At 37.4% G+C, this 16031-nt stretch overlaps 1 protein-coding gene across 1 annotated transcript in view; it reads right to left on the bottom strand.

The window, feature by feature from the left end:
- The window catches only part of Kif21a (kinesin family member 21A), a 68979-nt gene that overhangs the window by 7748 nt on the left and 45200 nt on the right, over positions 1-16031 (bottom strand). Inside the window, exons 25-31 of the mRNA XM_023711424.1 lie at positions 15031-15138; positions 13580-13708; positions 11385-11423; positions 7003-7139; positions 4727-4907; positions 3201-3365; positions 1855-1972 (exon numbers count right to left, since the gene is read on the bottom strand). Of these exons, the coding sequence (XP_023567192.1) occupies positions 1855-1972; positions 3201-3365; positions 4727-4907; positions 7003-7139; positions 11385-11423; positions 13580-13708; positions 15031-15138 (877 nt within the window). The remainder of the gene's footprint in view (positions 1-1854; positions 1973-3200; positions 3366-4726; positions 4908-7002; positions 7140-11384; positions 11424-13579; positions 13709-15030; positions 15139-16031) is intronic.

Here is a 16031-nt window from a genome sequence, read left to right as displayed (position 1 = left end):
ATGGGTATTCTATTGGCATCTAAATACTATAGGTGTGTGAATTCAGCAAAACAATCCAACACAGTGCAGCAGTCCACAATAGTAGGGGGTTATCCACAGAAATTGTTGACTTGAGCCTTTCTCACGCAGCATATTAATATGGCTTTACTTTATATACCTCGTTTTTACACTTTTCTGCTGGATGGTTAAGACCAAGATAAAGCAAGAGCTATCTAACAGGAAATGTAACTTTTGTATCTGATAAGGTCAGCCAAGTCCCCTCAGGATTTATCCTGTAACCCTGTACTGCACTTTGTAGATCCTTTGTCAGTATGGTCTATACTCTGATTCTAACTCCTTCTGCACTTTCCTCCATTTAATTAACCTGAAATGAATGAGCCTGAGGGTGAATTTGAGTCCTACTTGCCTGACATGTGCTTTCCTATCCAGAAGTTTGAAAGAGAGACAACCAGATCTTTTACTGTCTGTGTGCAGAAATAATATGTTCAATAATAAAATATTACATATTGGCCCCTTTGAAATTCAAATAAACAACATGATCATTACTGCGTCACTCTTAGGCAGCTCTGCAGTCCTGGAGCTCATCTCTAGTTTCCCAAAGCTGCTATTCAAAATTAGGTCACTCGGGAAAAAAAAATTGGATAACTCGGGCTTGGAATATAGCTCAGTGGCATAAGTACCTGCCTGGCAAGCACAAGGTCCCAAGTTTGATCTCTGGTACTACTACTACTACTACTACTACTAATAATAATAATAATAATAATAGTAAATTGTTGGGTCACTCTTCTTAGTTGCCCCTCATCTCAACCGGCTGATGGCTTTACATCTTCCTGAAGAGTCTCAGGTGGTCCCAAAGGAAACTCCATCCTAAAAATTGTCTTTTACCTTCAAATCACTCCCTGCCATCTTTAGGGGCTCGGGTGTACTTACCTCTCCACAAGCCCCACATCTGATCTGATTCTAATGTTCACCCTTTCATCAGCAGTCTCCACTTTTCCTTTGCACTGAGCCCATGTTCTTTCCAATTATTTTATTTATTTATTTATTTATTTATTTATTTATTTATTTTGGTGGTACCAGGGATTGAACTCGGGACCTTGCACGTGCCAGGCAAGCACTTATTCCACTAAGCCATCTCTCCCTGGCCCACCGAGCCCATTTTCTAAGCAAATAAATATTTCAATCTTTTGAACACAAAACCTCACCTTAACAATTTTCAAATCATTTATCTCTCAATCAAATTTCTACAAAAAGTACTTATGCTTTTGTACATCTCTTTCTTACTGTACTTGTTACTACTGACTGCCAAGGGCGTTCCCCTGGCACCGCCCTCAGAGTCTCCCTCCCCTGTCATCAACTCTACCTCCCTAAACATCTGTTTCCATCTGGATGCCCCTAAACCTGTATCTCCTGTCACAGCTTAACTCGGGCTCCAGGCTTGCATTTCTGCTGGCCCACAGGTACATGCCCTGTTTCAACCTCAAATATAACATTTCAGAATCCAACTATGTGTCCTTCCCCACTTTACCTATTAATGTCATGCAATTCTAATGGCTATAACATACTGAATATAAAAGGTGGTGGTGGTGGTGGTGATGGTGGTGAAATTCAACTAGTCAGTGGAAGGCTAAGCTATAAGATCTTTAAAATCTCTCCCAGGCTGTCCCCTGGGAAAATGGGAGTACGTGATTAAAGAATAGTAAAACCAAGGCCTACAAATGAGAAAAAGACTCAAAAGAAAAAGACTACAAGATGTGAAACAAGAAACAGGCTAAAAGGGTCCTGGGTGAGTCGGAATACTCCAAGCCTACCACATAATAGCCAGATATGGTTCAACAACTCCATAATACACACTTTGATGTAATGATCCTTGGAGCCGGTGATAATCAGATCTTGTCCACTGGAAATCTGATCTACAGTAAGGCACATAACAGGGCCTAGATGTCCCGTTAACTTTCCTGTAGACTGAAACCTTTAAAAAGAAAGAAAAATGACTCTGTGTGAAAACATTTCTTAGAATGACAGGTATAAGCCTCAACATGAAAGTAACCTATCTTCTGTCATAAAACTTAATTTTCTTTTAGATTTCAGCTCCATTACTATGATACTCTATTCAAACTAGAATTTTTTTTAAAAAACAACCAAACCAATATATTACATATTAGAAGTTTGAAGGAAAAGCCGAGAAATTTCATTTAGGTAGTAAAGCAGGAAAATTCTGAACAAATGATAACAGGTAATATGGACCCCCATATACACCTTAACATGTTAAATGTCCAAGATTGTGACACTTATGTGACTGATGTGTTTGATCGTAGGGTTTAAAGAAAGCAACCATGTTACTAATGACTGAGTCAACAAAAACATGGATAAAGATTATTTTATCACATGCAGGTACACATTTTTACATATACACATATACAGTATACACATCAAACATGTCTGTATGCATAAACCAGTAGACACACATTTATGTGTGTTTGTGTGCAGCAGAAAGTAGGTGACTCATTTCATCAGTTATTATAAAGATATGAAAATGACCAGGACAGATATTGGACAGGAAGAACTGTGTGATGTCAGTGGTCAGAAGGTGACAACAAAAGTATTTCACACCTCAAATTAAGCTCAGTTAAAGTGTGTAAGTCTACACTTCACTGCAAATAAAAATCAAAGATTTTAATTTGTCCTTTTTTTTAAACAACTTTATCTTTTCAATATCTCACAGTTTACATCTATTTCATTATTTTGCATTCATTGAAAACCCTGTGAAGATTTATATTTACGTATTAAATTAATCTTATAAAGAAAGTTGAGACGAAGGGTGTTTAAATGATGCTAAAAAATAATTTTTTCAAAGATAGTGGTGAAACTTAGACAAGAATACATATTCACCTTTAACAAACTCATGTTGAGAAAAAATTAAGAGATTATAACATGAACAGTTTCTGTATTTCTTCCATATAATTTTCCAGAAATGAAAATTAAAAGAAGGGAATATTATAAGTTTGCTGGTGAGGACAGAAGAGACATTCAGATGGTTGTGGTTGTGGTTGTGGTTGTGGTTGTGGTAGACAGAAAAAAACAATGATTTTATACTAACTACTGAGACTGTAAAGTTACATTCCATGAGAACAACATGTTAGTAATACGTGAAGTTGTACTTGGGATATGAAGGAGGTCTGTTTTCTTTAAAATTCTACCTTTTAAGATCCCACATTCTGACAGCGTTTCCAGAAGCCGCGTAGAGGAATGTGCCCGTGGGGTTGAGCGCAATCTGATTGATCTGGTTCTCTCCAGAAGGAATCGCTACGATCCGGTTCGTACTCGCTGAGCAGACATCTCCAAGGTTAACTTGACCGGAAGACCTTCCCAGACACAAAGCAAAGCAAGACAAGTTCATTCCCACACACCCAGCAGGCTGCGTCTGGGATGCCTAGGCAACCAGCCTGCAGGCCACAAGAGCTCTGTCCATCTGTCACCACACACAGCGCACACACAAACGTCTGTGGACTAAGGGATGGACACAACAGGACGGCATGGCTTAACCTCTTCACTTCATGCCTAGCACACGCTGTTAGTAAAGACTAAAATATCATTCAGAAAAGATCAGTTATAAAAGATAAAGACTCAGCAAATGATACAGTGATTCCTAAAAGTGATTCATTTTCCTGCAGGTTTCAAAAGCTCTATGGACTGGCCTCACTAAATTCCTTTTGTGTGCAAAAGTTATTTTGGATTATAGGCATTTGGGACTTCTTAAGTTATTTGCAGTTTTTCTTACTTTAACTTAATTGTAGATCCATATCTACTATGTGTTAAAGTATTAATCATAGTTTATTTCTACTTCCTCAGATTCTCCATGGTATTTTGAACCATTTTTAAACACTTCAGCTGCCTTCTAAAATATTAAGTTATAACCAATCTTTTCAAATTTGATTCTAGTGATTCACCTGAATTGGTAAATTTCTAACTTAACATTTATTGTTCATTTTCTACAAAACTCCTCTTGTGACTTATAATCAATACAGAGAATAATTTCTCTAATTACAAATTACTTAAAAGTCAATACTCTTTACTATATGTATTACATAAATTAGCAAAGGTTAACCTTTTTAATTCTTCCATCACTCATTTAATCATTTACAAGGGTCACTCAATTTTACTTATACAAAATAATTCTCCAATCTCATGACAAAAAGAATCACTGTTTCAGATTTTTAAACATGCTTATAATAACAGACACTGAGCAGAAACCCCATTCTCCAATTGTCCAACGCAACCTACAATTAAGAAATTTGCACTAACCTCAAAGTAGTCTCAGACCTAAAATTATACTCTGTCATTCAATACCTCTTAATTAAAGATTTCAAGTACTTTTTACAATGGTAATTTTAGCCTTTTTACAAGGTTTGTATTTGTTCGACACTAGTAATATAAACCCCTTCTACCAAGTAGAAAATAGCATGAAAAGGTAATATCATAGTACTTGAGAGGAAAGCAGTAAGAAATGTGTACTTAGCACAAATCAAACACAGTTAATCTCTTCCTGTTTATAGTGGACTCATCTTGCCAATCTGCTGGCATTTTTTTTTTCTTGTTTTATCCAGATTTTATTATTGTGAACACTGGTAACAATCAGTGATGCATCCATAGCTCTATATTTTCTTGTGATTTATAAAACAAATAACTGTTTACCCCATATGTTATTAGTTTCTAAGTCACTTACGTCAGTGTTCGAATGCACTTTGCTGAATCTCTAATGTCCCACACCTTAATATAAGATGTTGACACTGTGAAGACCAAACTTGTGTAATTGCAGTATTTTACAGACACGACATTGTTGGGGTGACCCCCCAGGGACATGATCTCCTGCCCAGTCACCAGATTCCATACTTTACAAGAGCGATCTAAAACAGACAAATAAAAACACAGGAATACTATTAATGTGAACAACTTTAGAATCTGCTAATGGTAAAAAGTATTTGAACAATTTCTCCTCTCTGAGAAGGAAATGAGACAGAAAAACAGCAATTACTCAATTAACATGTATCAGGCTTGTTCATCTGTGAGATCCTGGAGCAGGTTTGTTAGCAAGGTAGGTATAAGAGACTGATGGAAGTCAGGGATATCTGGTATATGCATCACATGCTATTAAAACTCTAGTGGTAACGATTTTTGGAATAATCATATAGAGGAGGTCTTGGCTCAGATTACCCTGAATTTAAAATGCCCATCCAGAATCAACCCCCTCAAAATACTGCGTCCTGCCACGCCTGCTCCCCTGCGCCCTCCCGGCATGCTTCGGTAAACACGCACACCACCTCCCCTACTCCCACAGACTGAGGGATGTTATTTTTATTTTCACCCAGAAGGCACAATCACAAAACTTTTCTATTTTGTTTTTCTGACATTCTGAGTATCTTAGTACTCTGGAAAGACAAATCTGAATCACTGCAACACGATAATATTTTCATAAAAGTTTTATTTTTCCACTGGAGAAATTTCTTGTCATTATTCTCAAAGTTCTATCTAGTCTGCCATACTTCCCTTATAAATGGTGAGCAACAAATGTTTGCTGATTAGACTGAATCTTGCAGTCTCACTGAATTCCAAAAATGTTTACTAGCTCCTTAAGTTCCTGGGCATGCTTCCTTTTTATGACTCTTTGTATGATAGGAACCTTCCTGTCCACAACTTCTCTTATATTCTACCTTTTAACCTAGTTGAACTTCATTTCTAAACATACTCTAAATTTGCTTACAGTTCTGCTAGTTTTATTCTTTCATGCTGATCATCAATTCTTACAAGTCAATATCCAATCACCGCATAAAGTTTACCCTAAATGCCTCTGGGTCAAAGCTTCCCATGGTTCTTAAAACTGCATATAATCTCTTCCTTTTGGGGACCCCAAGTCTTCTATTTGAGAACTCTTCAGAGTTGTTCATAGCTGATTTCTAGTTGCTTGCAATTATACCAAAGGTTTCAAGAGTGCAGGACTGGAAATGAGTGGACCAAGATTTCTAATCCTGACTTTTCTACTTAACTAGCTAAATTTACCTGAGAAAACTATTTAACTTCTTCAATCCTGAGATTCTTCATCATTAAAATGAGGGTACAGGGCTAGGGAGATAGCTCAGAAGCATAAGCGCCTGCCTGGCAGGTGCAAGGCCGAGAGTTAAATCCCTGGTACTGCAAAAAAACTAAATTAAATTAAATGAGGTACAATATGTAACCCACTGGAGTTATGGAAATTAAATGATACACTTGTGTAGTGCTTCAAAGTCTCCCAGATTGTACAGAAATGGTGCTTGCTACTGTCTTATTTTTTTTGGCACAGTACAAATTTTAAAAGCCTTTTAGAAATCTCATGTTCACCTGCATCATAAAATCTAGAATCTTACGTTCAATAAGTGCCCGAATTCTGAAGAGAGATGCATTCTCTCACCAAAGCATTCACAAAACTTCAAGAAGCTATACCCTTGTTATGGTTTGTGTCTAGTTGTCCCCCAAAGCCTCATGCAGTCACGGGGCAGACTTCTAGAGTTTGTGATTAACCCATGACCCACTGGGATTATGGGTGTGAGTGCTACACCCAGCCTGGGGCAGACAGCCTGAATGCAACTTAAGGGAGACAGACTTGCTCTCTGTAGCCATTGCTGTCCCAGCTGCTCCCAAAGGCTCCTGCTCTTTGCTTCAGCCATGAAAATGGCTGCCCTCTGCCATGTGCCACTCTGCCTTGGAGCCAGCTGAGTATAGACTGAAACCTCCACTGACTGTGAGCTAAATAAACCTTTCTTTCCTTCATTTTGAGTGTTGGGTATTTGTCCCAGCAATGAGAGAAAAGTAACAGACAACTCTCTTCCTAAATATGCACTGGTTTTCTATTTTATGTAATTCAGGGTTTGGACCAATGATCAGATTCTTAAACTACTTGACTTTTTTAGAGCCTGTCAAAGTTAACCTTAAAACATCTATTAAATATGAGCCTTGTAACTATGGTACCTTTTGATCCAGTGAAGAGAAGATCATCCGTGGAATCCACACACAGCACAGCTTTTGTGTGTCCTTCGGCAATATGAACACACTGCAGGGGAGATGCTCTGATTCCTTTGGAAGCAGGAAATGGGTTGATTATGCCCCTGAGGTACAGAAACAAACAAACAAACAAGACTCACTTCCATGGCTCTTTCATGGGAATAGGTTTATTTTCCCCCCAGATTTACAAAGTTCCTAGAAGTAATTAATAATAAAAGCTAGATTGATCTCTTGGTGCTTTTCAAGCAAAATAACAGATGAAGTATGAAGCAGCAACAGCAGTGTGGGCCGCCTCACAGTTTGGTACCTGCTAACAGCGTGCTCTGCAAACTGGAAAGCCCACGATATGTGGGGAGTTTCCTATTGACAGTTTCAGCTCTCCAAAGTTTAAAAGAAGCAGTACTGGCAGCTGTTTGGTATACTGATTCTGACAAATTAGGAGGAAGTATAAAAAAAGAGTAACTGGCAGACATGGCTCTATGTCCTGCTGGAGTAAACTCCATGTCAAAAACATCATGATGGAGAAAGCGTAACACACTGTCACTGCCACTGCTGAGAAAGCAGAGATGAGGCAGGCAAACTGAAGAAAGCAAAAACTGAAGACAAGATCAGAATAACAGCTCACAGAAATTTAAGGGGAAATTATTCAAAACAATAAGAATGTTAAAGGAAACAAAATAATCTCGAAGAAGATTTAAAACTGAGAATTCTTGCAGACCAAAATTAGAGAAAAAGGAGGGCTGCAAGGAAAGCCAATATTTTGGCCCTAGCCCTCCAAGGTCAATTAAGACTCAGGACATATGAGAACATGTACCGTAACGTCATGTAACTCGGTAGTGTCCCAAATTTTCTGATCAAGGAGATTATGGGGCCAAAGAGGAAAGTGATGGATGATGTAGAGTGTGCCTAAGGAGAGTCACATGGAGAGAAAACATTCTCTCAGGCTTTCACAGAGAGCACATTGGCCAAGCAATTGCCGTGACTCATCCACATGGCTGACACTGACAAAGGTTCTACAATGTGAGGTACAGGATCTCAGGATAAATCCTGAGGGGATTTCACTGACCTTCTCAGACCAAAAAGCTACAACTGTTGTTGCACAGGTCCTGCTTTACCTTGGTCTTAACCATCCAGTAGAAAAGTATGAAGATGAAATATAGGAAGTAAAGCCATGCTGTCATGTTGAGCTGTAGGGGACTCAGGTCAATAATTTCTAACATTGCCAGTTAAACACAAGACCCAATACTATTATGGACTTCTGGACTCTTTTAGAATATTTTGCAGAGTTAACACACCTATAATATTCAAATGATGGAACTAAACAAAAAAGGGTACACAGATGAATGTCCATTTTGTATCTGTGTATTCAAAATGGTTAGGATAGATATACAGTTACATTCTCTTAATGAATAGAAGGATTTGTTCTAATAGTGTTTGTAAACAGGATATCATGTCTGCATCTTGTACAGCAAATAACCACTAGGAAGAGAGTATACAATGTGTTAATTATTGAAACTGTCCTACCAATTTGATTTGAAACTGTCTCATTGCTATTTGTTTCTCAATAAAATTATGGAAAAAAATAAAAAATAAAACTGAGAATTCTTTTTCAATGTTCTGTAGGGTACTCTGTCATAAACTTAGTTATTTCTAGAACTGCTGCTTCATGGCACAGGCTGCACACTACGGGGATATAAGTATTATCAACGTGTTGTTCCTCTCCTACGGAAGCTTAAGATAGAGTCTAAGTTAAAACAATTATATCAGGAAAGCTAAAGGTGAAAAAGAATTACATATAGTATCCTACAACTTACAGGAAGAAGAAGAAAAATTATACCGAAATGCATTCACCTAAGGTAGATGGTATAATGCCAGGAAAAACACAGGACAGAGCAAAGCTACTGTGTTTCTATCTTATTGGTGACAGAGAACACTCTTCAGAAGAAAGGGTGCAGGGCAAAACAGAAGACCACATAAGAAACAGGGAGCTAGAAGGGGCACTGGAGAATGAGGTGGAGCGGAATGAATGTGGCCGAGATGTGGTACAGATCCCCACGCTGAATGTGGTCACTGTGTGGCAAACATACTAATACATACACAGGCTAGGTGCAGAGATGATTAAGAAGAAACACAGGCTCAAGACAAGTGAGATTTGGCAATGGAGCCTCACTCAGAGAGCTCAGATATTTCTTTTTAAATTACTGTGTCACTGGGTTTTGAAAGCATCTGCCATTCTAGAAGAAAAATCATCAGTAGCACTCTTGGAAGTCACAAAGATCAACAAAGGGAACAGAACACAGAGACTTGACTTTCTAAGCAGAAAAAAAAAAAAAAAAAAAAAAGCCAGGTATTCTGTTCTGATTTTTCACCAACATTTCTTTATCTGAACTGTGTTAAGATTGTAAAAAAAAAAAAAAAAAAAAAAAGATTTTACACCTGACAGATGGGAGCAGCTTCTTGCTGAGTCTGACAAAGAAAGATGATAAATCACTATAAATACTTCAAAATATAAATGCAGTGGGATGTGACTTGGTGGTAGAGTTGCTTACCCAGCATGCATGAGTCTGGGGTCAATCCCCAGTACCACATACAAAAAATATTAAAAATAAAAGTTCATTAATAAGCGAAAAAAAAAAAAAAAAGCTCACAAATTTCACAGGACAAGTTTTTTTTTTAATAGGGTTAAAAGGTGACAAATCAGGGAAATGTCACAGTCACAATATATGTCGAGGCCTGAGGAGATGGCTCAGTGGAATAAGCGCTTCCCAGGCAAGCTCAAGGGCCTGAGTTCAACCCCCAGTTCCGCACCAAAACAACAACAACAACAAAAAAAAAAACCCAATATATGTTGACTCTAATAAAACCTATAGGACCAGTTTGAGGACAAGGCAAACATAGTCCTGCTGTGGCTAAATGGATACAAAGGTGGCTGAGGGTCACACCCAAGGAAGGAGTCAATGTCATTGACAACCTGAAAACTCTTCTGTACCTAGCTAATGTTTCCCTGAATTGACATGATAAATTGACACATGAAAAAGCTGGATACTGTACTATGTTGATGGAGGGACATCATTACTGAAAAAAAACCTCACTAGTTTTATGTACCTACTGAGCACTCAAATAACTGGATAAAATTTAAATTGAAAATTTTAATCAAAGATAACCAAATGCTCCAAGTAGGAGACAGAACCAATAATGACCTAAGTCTAAAAAATGAAAATGCCTTGACCATTGAATACAGGATCGAAGGATGAACACTTATTTTTTCTCATTATACCACTTCCGAAGGACCTGGATTCAACCACCACCACCACTACTACTAATGATAATAATAGGAAAACACAGACACTAGAAGTACACATTGTTGGTATTTTATTCTCTACTAAAATTAATCCATTCATATTCTGGGATATAAAAATGTACTTGAAAGTAGTTTTTTAAGTTAAAAACAAATATTGCAAATTTGAACAACAGACTGATCTAAAGGGGGAATAAATGCTTATCTTTGTTCTGTGCCAACCGCTGGAATTTTTTATTTAAAATTTGCTGTCTTCCACCACCATGAACTTTTCTCCTTTGCCAAGCCACCCAGCCATGGAGCCAGCTGAGGATAGCCTGAAGCGTCTACAAACTGAGCTAAATAAACCTTTCTCCTTTAACACTGGGTGTTGGAAATTTTGTCTCAGCAACAAAAGAAAAGTAACTAAGATAGAAGATTCACTTACAATCAGCAATTTGACAATAAACCAAAGGAGACAAGTGAAAAAAGGGGAGGAGACAAAAGGATATGAAGAAACGAGAGAGAAAAAAATTGAGGGTCCTCTCAAAATCCATGAAACATTATTATTTTTTTAAAATGTATAGATTAGTAAAAACTGCTTTGGTAGTATAACTCCTTTCGTTTTTTGTTTGTTTGTTTGATTTCTATTTTCTTAGTATGATGACGTCCTTTTTTATAGTATTCCTGCATCACATGACTGTTTTATTTAAAATTGCTAAACCAATAAGAAAAAAAATACCTACGTCCCACTTAGAGGTAACTGAAACACTTAACCATGAGGAGAAAGCCTTCTTGATATCAATACTCATAAACTTAATTTCTTTTAAGGAAAACATTTAATTATAGACATAAAACACGTACAATTTCTTAAGTTATGATACACTACTTTATCTATAAGGAATGATCACCAAAAGACATTAAAATTAATATGTTGCAAACTATTAGTGCATTTATATGGCGTATAACAAATAAAGCATGCAACAAAAATGAAACTTGCTCAGAATTTCTAGAAAGGCATTTTGGAACACCCATGAGATGTCCAAAGGCGAGAAAGATAGGAAGAAAGTACCTGTGTACCTCCGACAGAGAAGAGTCACTTTCATCAGACCTATAGTGAAAGAGTCAGAGTTATGAGGAGAAAAGATACAGATGTCAACAGGTAAGACACGGACACAGGTTTGAAAACCAACAGCATGAATAACAGAAACACAGCACACACTCCCTCTATGGTGCACTGCTTTGCTATTGCCACCAAATATCAGAAATTTAAGTGGGGAAAGAAATCTGACTCATGTATTCTACCACAGCTTAGAGTAGGGGCTTAGGGGCTCAAGCTTTCTATGTATTACTAATGTGTTGTATCCTCACTTCCAAAATCTACGTACTGGAGAGAAGTAGTACCAAGTACAAGAAATACATCACTGCAAGGTTTCATCCATTAATATGACTAGTACTAAGGGGAAATTTCCCATCTCAATAGCAGATTTAATTCACCTTGGTATTTATTACTGCAGGTTTAGACTGTTGCTGAAGTTTCATGGACACACTGTATGTTTGCGTGGGAGGTCAATCATTTAAAATTTTAATATTCCTTGACTTAACTGTAAGGAGGCCCTCAGTAGGCTTTTAAATTTAGGCAAGAGATGTCTACTGCCACTCCCAGCAGTGAGTGTGACTAATTAGAGTGTGCAAGAGGTTGGGGAGAAGGAGGGCAGGCTGACTGCTGGAGCAGGCTACATCAGAAAGGAGCTCCAAAGAAAGTGACATGAAGACGGGAGTTTTTGAAAGTATTGAGTCAAATATTCTAAGTGTTAGTTTAAAACTGAAAGGCAGTTATTGGTAGTTAATAAAATATTTCAGTAAACACATGAAACTATGATAAGGTTGTAAAGGTTACCAAATGACTGACAGAAAACTTTGTTAACTGTTTATGCATTATAAGTGAAATTTTATAATTCTTGATATAATAAAAATGGATTTCCAAAAAAATAATTTTAATATTCTACTTTTCTGAATTAATGAGAACTGATTATGTAATATTAAAAAGTATTTCATCTAATGATATGCAAAATGTTTACCACTCATCAATTTGAAGGATATGCCATCTATTGCTTAAACTGCATCAATGTCTAATAAATACATAAAAGAATTGATCCATACACATTACTGCAATAAGTTAGTTTAAGTTTATAGGACTTAGCACAGTCAAAACATGGCAGAGAGATCTTAAATGGCATCTTCTAAATTTCAGAGGTCTTTGATGCATACCGGAAGAAAATAGCACAGAAAACAGGCAGGCCTAGGAATGCAGCTCAGTAGGAGGCACTTGTCTGGCATGCATGAGACCCTGGGGTCAATCCCAGGGCTGCAAACAAAAATAAAAAGAAAGAAAAAATGCACAATTGGGGTGGGGGGACGGTGCCAAGCACATACAGCCGCATATCAGTATTCAAAATCTGGTTAGAGTTAATGAATGCCTTGTGGCGATACTGTTAGTACTGAATTCTTGCAAGAGACATTCTGGCTCAATATGGGGGCACTTTTACATCTAATTTACTGAAAATTACATTTTCCGCAGCCTTCCAACCTCTCCTCCCCTATCAGGTCCTCTTAGTCTCCCCCCCACCCCCGGCTCCATCTATAAAGATGTTCTTTTTTTCCAAGAACATTATTACTGCTGTTTTATGGTACATTTTATGCTTTTTTTTTCTTTTTTTTTTTTTTTTTTTTTTTTTTTTTTTTTGGTGGAACCGGGGATTGAACTCAGGCCCCTGCGCTTGCAAGGCAAGTGCTTATTCTACTGAGCTATCTCCCCAGCCCCATGGTATATTTTTCTACAAAAAAAAAAAATCAAATAACACATTATACATATAACGGTGGTCTTTGAAGGTGTCAAATTTACCAAAGATACAAACCTATTCAACTCATGCTATTGAGAATAGAAGTATTTGTAGTTTCATAAAAACTAAAGAATCCCACAAAATTTAACATCAAATGGTCTCAAGATTTTTCAATTCTCATTTCCTTGCAGAAGAAAAGGAAAGACAAGTGGTGAAAATCTGTAACAGGGAATAATGTTCAGCAGGAAAATAATTTTCTCTCACGTGGACCATATGGTTCTTTTACATTTGAAAGATACAGCAAACATGGCATGTGTGCACAAGTCTGACTCCATCTCACGTGGAGACGGCTCACGGTTTCAACAGTCATCAAAGGTTCAGAATGTTCTGGAAATAGTCAGAACTCGTTTCCATAATGACTTACTTATCCTGCTGAACTGATGTGTTTCCCTGAGAAACAGTAAGACGATTAAAGACATTCAGTTCATTACGGGGCCGGCTTGGTGGGGAAGGAGGAGGCGAGAGACTAGCCTCTGAGGTTCCAGAATCTGAGCTACAAGAGAAAGAACATGAAACAGGGGGCTTTAGTGGATTACACTTTGTTAGGGTGGTTATAGGAAACATGCTTTTGCTCATAAAAAGGGGAGCTTTCATTAAAGAATTCCTTCTTTTCTTCCTTGTTTTGTAAGACAAAATGCTCTCCGAACAATTTCATTTAAAATTTTCCCACTGGGATTTGTTACACTGGCCACAAGATAGCACTGAAGGCAGATTCTGTCTCATGAAACTGGAAGGCCAGCAATAAAGCAAGCCAAATTTAGAATTACACAATTTCAGACTTAAGAACAAATTGTTCAGCGTACAGAAAAGAAAGTAAACTTAGAGTTTGAGAGCAATTTGCATCTTCATTTGATTCATTCATTTTATAAAAATTATTTGCTCTATTCTCCCATTTTCCAATTATTCTTGAGACATTCAATTGGGCAGAAGCAAGCAATTAGAATCTTTAAAAATAAAGAAAACCAGGATGACAAGAAGGATCATTTCTACGACATTCAAGTCAGCTAAATCAGTGGTCAAAGTAGGCGGTGTTTTTTTTTGGCACAGGGCATGAGGAGATAAGATGGTCCACTTAGTGCAGAAAATGTATCAGCACTGCTTACATTTATCTTTATGTCAAAGAAATTAAACAAATGGCCTTATTAATATTTATATGTCCACTGAAATAGATGCTGTGCCTCACAGACATGTCTACTATCACACGCAACCCGTGCGGTACCGTAGAGAGCAAGGGAACGATGACTCGCAGCCAGTAGACTTCTGCCCCCTGCTGTGCTGCAATCGATAAAGGCCCAGCGAGGTGGGGCAGTGGGCAGAGCATGTACTGGCCGCCGCGCCAACCTTCACCACGCGAGCATTCCCTGAGGAGTGTATTAGCAGTGCAAACTTGGGAAAACAGCAAGACAACGGCACAACCAGCACTCCCCACGATTGACGCTAGTACTTTTGTCCACTACTCGAAATGGGTAAAGTCAACGTCAGAGGCATTCAAAATTAATTTCAAGTTTCTATAGAAAACAGCTTGAATGTAAATTTAGAAAAATAACTGAAACAGGAGTCAGTGGACCTGAACAGGAATGCGCACTCCAGTTCATTCGCAGGCCTGTGCATGACCAGGAAGTCAGGGGGCACCGGGCCCCGCTGATGCTGACTTGACTGTCCTGATTGGGTACATCAGCACAGAGCCAGGCTCGATCTTCAGACAGACCCTGCAGGATGCGAGCACCCGGCAGCAGACACGGTCTGCAGCCTGGCAGGCTCAGGCACTCGTCACTTACTGCTGCAGCCTGGCAGGCTCAGGCGCTTGTCACTTACTGTTTCTGCTCCTTGGCCTTTGGTCTCTCTGCTCTCTCGTGGGCCTTCCTCCTAGTCACAGGGGAAGGCTCTGGTACTTTTTTTTCTGGTACAGATGACTGTCTGGAACTAAAACAGGAAAAGGATTTTTAATTACCTTGATGTATGAGGATACACGTGTAAGTCTGGTAGTCAATCCAGAATTTTAATAGATTAATAACTAATGAGAAAGATTACTTGAGAATAAAAATATAGGCAGAATAGAAAAATTTTGTATGAGTTAATTTTAGTTAACTATAAAGAAGCTTAACAACTATATTCAACTGAAATTTAATAGATTAATATCTAGAGAAATATTACTGGGAAACAAAAGTAAAATAGGATAGGAAAACTATTAGTTGTTTTCATTTGATATAAACTTAATACCTATAAGTTTTTAAACAGAATTCATATTAAAATGTGCAAACCTATCATCTCTGAATGTAAACATAAATACTATACTGGAAAGTCACTAATAAATACTTAATATGAAGTATAAATGTTAAAGTTTTCTTGAAAATTGCTTTAATTGAAGAAAACTTAATAAAAGTCTATAAGAACAAAATTATCAGGATTTCAGAATATAAGAAACAATGAGATCTAATAAATTAACATTAAAACAGTCACAAAATAGTCATACACGTAATCACACAAAAATGACAAAATTATTCATTAAACTATTATGTAGTAATTAGTAGAAATGTATATTTTAGTAATAAAATTATCCTTGCCTTCTAAGTTTAAAATATTGAATGACTACTATATAATTATAAATTCAAGAATATGACTTTTATACATGATGGTAATGAATTTTAACTTCAAAAAATATATATTTACTATTCCTAGCTAGTTATAGTAATAAAGAAAAAAAAAACCACTAAGGATTAGAAATGAAGATCCCTACAATGGCTTTATATGACTCTGTTTAAAAGACAAAATCAGCCGGGGAGATGGCTCAGTGGAATAAGCGCTTCCCTGGCAAG

Source organism: Octodon degus, unplaced genomic scaffold (genome assembly GCF_000260255.1).
Source record: "Octodon degus isolate 3935 unplaced genomic scaffold, OctDeg1.0 scaffold00021, whole genome shotgun sequence".
NCBI lineage: Eukaryota > Metazoa > Chordata > Mammalia > Rodentia > Octodontidae > Octodon > Octodon degus.
Note: the sequence above shows the minus strand (reverse complement) of the source record. Positions and strands in the feature narration are given on the sequence as shown.